Source organism: Gavialis gangeticus, unplaced genomic scaffold, assembly GCF_001723915.1.
Source record: "Gavialis gangeticus isolate Ggan-Ray unplaced genomic scaffold, GavGan_comp1, whole genome shotgun sequence".
Taxonomy (NCBI): domain Eukaryota; kingdom Metazoa; phylum Chordata; order Crocodylia; family Gavialidae; genus Gavialis; species Gavialis gangeticus.
The window spans coordinates 37,084,000-37,087,879 of NW_017728995.1; the positions used below are offsets into that span (position 1 = coordinate 37,084,000).

Sequence of the window (3,880 nt, forward strand, 5' to 3'; positions counted from 1 at the left end):
TATAAAAAAAAAAAAAAAAAAAAAGAAGCCTGGCCTCCCCGGCTACTGCAACAGCCTCAGGGCTTCTGGGGGCTCATGGCTTTGCTCCCCTGCCTGGCAACAGCCAGTGAGTGTGGGGGCTTTTTTTTAAGAGCCAGGAGCTGGGGCTGTGAGAGTGGGGAGAGGGGGGACGGTGGCTTGTGATGGAGCTCCCCACGCAGCGTGGGGCAGTTTGGGGCAGCCAAGATCGCCCCCCACCTGACAGCAGCTGATGGATGCTGGACTTGTTTTTTCAAAGAGCGGGGAGCTGGGGCGGGCAGGGCAGCCATTCCCGGGGCTGGGACAGTGGGCAGGGGATGGGGCCTGTCCAGTGTGGAGATGTGGCGGCAGCCAAGTCTCCGAATCGGATTCAGCCGAATTGATTCAGGCAGTGATTTGAATCACCAGACCTAATCACTGTCCCCCAAATCAGGCAAATCCAAATCTGAAGCGAATACTACTGGTCAACCAGTTTTGGGTTTGAGTTGTGTGTTTCCAGTTTATCTCTAGTGCATGCCTCTTGCACAAATTCGCTGACTCAAATTATAACACAATAATTTACGGGCAATGTACACGTACCCTGTGTAACTATACACAAAGTCTAAAGCGGATACATGAATAACTGAAGAATCTTTCACTATTTGCTTGATTATTGTTTGTGTTACCATAGCGTCTAGGGCCCTTGCCCCATCGTGCCAGATACAGTACAGAACAAGAAGCGGTTCCTTGCCCCAAAGAGCTGACGATTTAAGTAGAAGGCAAGAGATCACAGGGGGTGCCAGAAACAAAGGCTCAACTCCTGTTGAGGACACATTGTTGTCAGTACATTTATGGTCTAATCCTTGTCAAGCCTTTCTGTAGGCATTAAGGCGAAAACGAGATTTAAAAATGCTAATGAGGTATCTCTGCAGATGGTTAGTGGGAGCTCCTTGTCATACCCATCCTTTCCAATATTCCAGAGCTGTTTGTCAACCCTGGTGCTGTATTTCCAAACTAGGTTGTTATACTGCTTGGGCAGGAACTTGTCTTTTCTATTTATTGACACAGCACCACACAACACTTGCAGTGCCGCAGAACCTAAGAGGTCTGTGATTTTTCATGAACCAAGTAAAGATTACTGGTGCTGGAATGCTCCAAAAAGTATGAGAGAAACTTTCTTTGATGATCTCATGAACGCTTACAGTGTTATGTTAAGGATGCGTTGATTTATTCTTTATCTTTAGGTGAACAATGTTTGCTTAGAAGAAGTTACTCATGAAGAAGCAGTGACTGCCTTAAAAAACACATCTGATTTTGTTTATCTGAAAGTTGCAAAACCCACCAGCATGTTCATGAATGATAGTTATGCCCCTCCAGACATCACCAACTGTAAGTTTAGCTCATCTTTACTTTTTAGCTTTTAATACACTTCTTTCTGTCATTAAAGTTTTGGTTAACACCACATATTTTACATTTTTAACTATTAAATCCAAGCTTTTGAAGCAAGGCTTTCACTGAGGGGGAAATCTGAGAGTGATATGAACATGCTGAGTTCTCCAAAGAAATGTAAAGAGTAAGTGGAAGGGCATCCTTGGGCTAGCATGTTTAGTCTGTGTTTACAGCTGGAAACAACGGAGCTGAAATTCCAGCTCTGCCATTGATTTGTTGGGTTAGGGGGTAGTGACTTTCTGCTGGTTTGAGTTGTACAGTGGAAATCAGGCCCAGTTCCCATGGCTGTTGAGGGCTAATTAATGTTAATTAAAGCTCTGATCGGTGTTTGATGTTTGAAATGAGCCAAGGAGTAGAAGAATGTTTCCAGTGAATGTTAGTAAAATTTCCTTTTGCCCAACCCCCAACCTGAGAGCCCGGAAGACTCTTGCTCCTAGCCTCAGTCAGTATAAGACTGGTTCTGCGACGTAGGGCCCAGCCTCCGGAGCTGACAACGGAGAACTGTAACTGTATAAAAAGGCATTGGCCTTCTCCCCTGAGAGAGCAGAGAGTTGTTTGGAGAAAACTAACTGAGGCAGACACTGGTTGTGATATCTGAAGGAGGTAGGTCTGCCTAGGCTACCATTGGGGGACAGTAAGTCATTAGGTGAGATAAATATGCCTGGAAACTGTTTGGTTTTTAAATACTTTGTTCCTGATGTTAAGATAAAACACTGATTTGGAGAAGACAGTAGTATATACACCAGTGGTCAGACCCCTGGAGGAAAGAGCCTCCGGTGCCAGACTTGCGTGCTGTGCAGTGGGTAAGCACCCTGGGCACCGTTGTCTGCAGATCAGAGAATGGTGGTGGAGGGTGGTGAAAGGAGAGGCTTCACGGAGAGACCAGGAAGGAGGCTGTAGGTCACCCTCACCTGCAGCCAGGACCAAGGGGCTTTTGTTGCATTCACTCTTGCTAAATTCAAATTCGTGGGATCAATGTGGAAGTTGGTTTCAACACTATGTGATCTTAAATGCGTTTAAGGAATGGTTTGAGATGGCACAGCTTGCTTGTTAGGTGCTATGTATGATTTGAGAGACAGGCAAAGATACCTATAGCTAGTACTTTTACCAGAGGTCTTTTCTGAATCGCACCATAACTTTAATTGTTGTGGTAATCTGGGTAGCTCGTAATGAGCTTGGTAAGAACTTTATGCCTCTTTTGGTTTCTTCCAAAAGGGTGTTTTATCACCGTTGATAGCCCAAGTTGGTATCACCAGCAGAAGCACCCCATTCATCTCAAGTTGTTTTAATATTTTTGAAGCGCAGTTCGGATTAAGAGTGCAGAATGGGACAGCGTGAACATGGGCTCTCTGGTTCTAGTTGTGGTACTGACACAAACTTTCTGTAAAATCTGTGACAAGTCACTCACCCTCTCAGCCTCAGTTTTCCTCTATGCATTGGAACTGGTATGGACCTAGCAGAGTAGGCAAAGCATCATTTGGTGTTTCTAAAGCGTTCAGAGGTTTAAATGTGCTACACGGCAGACATGCTTCAGCATTTTGTTTCTCTGTATTAAGCAGGTAGCAGACTGAATGGATAAATCTGGAAAATGGATAGCATGATGTTTGAATTGTGAGCAATTCACAAAGCATATCAGCTTTACAGCATAAGAGTTGGAGAAGTATTTAAATCTATCAGGAGAGCATTAGCAGATTGGAAATATTGTGCAATAGAAATCACTTAAGTAAAGGCACACTCTTGGGTCAGTTTGGGTTCCCACTTTGGACTTTTCAAAACATCACATATGCTTGCAGGAGGGTAATAATTTCATGCATTGTTTTTATATGCGGGTGTTCAAGGATGTATCCAAAATTTGGCAAAGGGGGCTATGGAAGCAGCCAGCCATGCTGCAGGGATGGCTGCAGCCCTCTCCCAACCGCCTTTGCCAACCCACTGCAGGCAGACTGTACTACAGGAGCCTCTAGGAACGTTGTTAAAGTAGCTAAAATGCATAAGAAAAGTCACTCCCCGTCCCCTCCACTTCCCCCACTTCCCTACCTGCTGCTGCTGCTTTCCTGGCTGTCCCAGGGAAGAGGGAAGTTTCAAAGCTGCTTCTGCCCACTCCAGCCCAGCTGCGGAGGGGCTGGGCTTATCTGGGGACAGTGATGGCAGTGATGCGCACCGTCCAGTCCAAAAGGTGGGTGCAGCCGCACCACTGCCCTTCTTCGGGATCCAACCGTGCGTCTTCCAAAAGAAGCAGCTTAACAAATGTTTTCTGCAGCGTGCTGTGCTGTGGCAGCTCATGAGAATGTGGGAAATGCAGCTGACCAGAACAGAGCGACTGGGGAGCAGGACAGAAGTGAAGTGGAACGGGCAGTTTGTTGCCCAAGCTAAGAGGCCCGGGTTCTGACACTGCTGGCATAAATAATGACAAACTATGTAAAAAAACAAAACC

General features: G+C 45.9%; 1 protein-coding gene across 13 annotated transcripts in view; it reads left to right on the forward strand.

Annotated features, from left to right (window-relative positions):
• DLG1 (discs large MAGUK scaffold protein 1) overlaps window positions 1-3,880 on the forward strand; it is a 317,929-nt gene that overhangs the window by 177,607 nt on the left and 136,442 nt on the right. For all 13 annotated transcript variants that reach the window (XM_019503520.1, XM_019503521.1, XM_019503527.1 and 10 more), the window contains one exon: window positions 1,242-1,386. In XM_019503520.1, coding sequence (XP_019359065.1) covers window positions 1,242-1,386 — 145 coding nt within the window. The remainder of the gene's footprint in view (window positions 1-1,241; window positions 1,387-3,880) is intronic.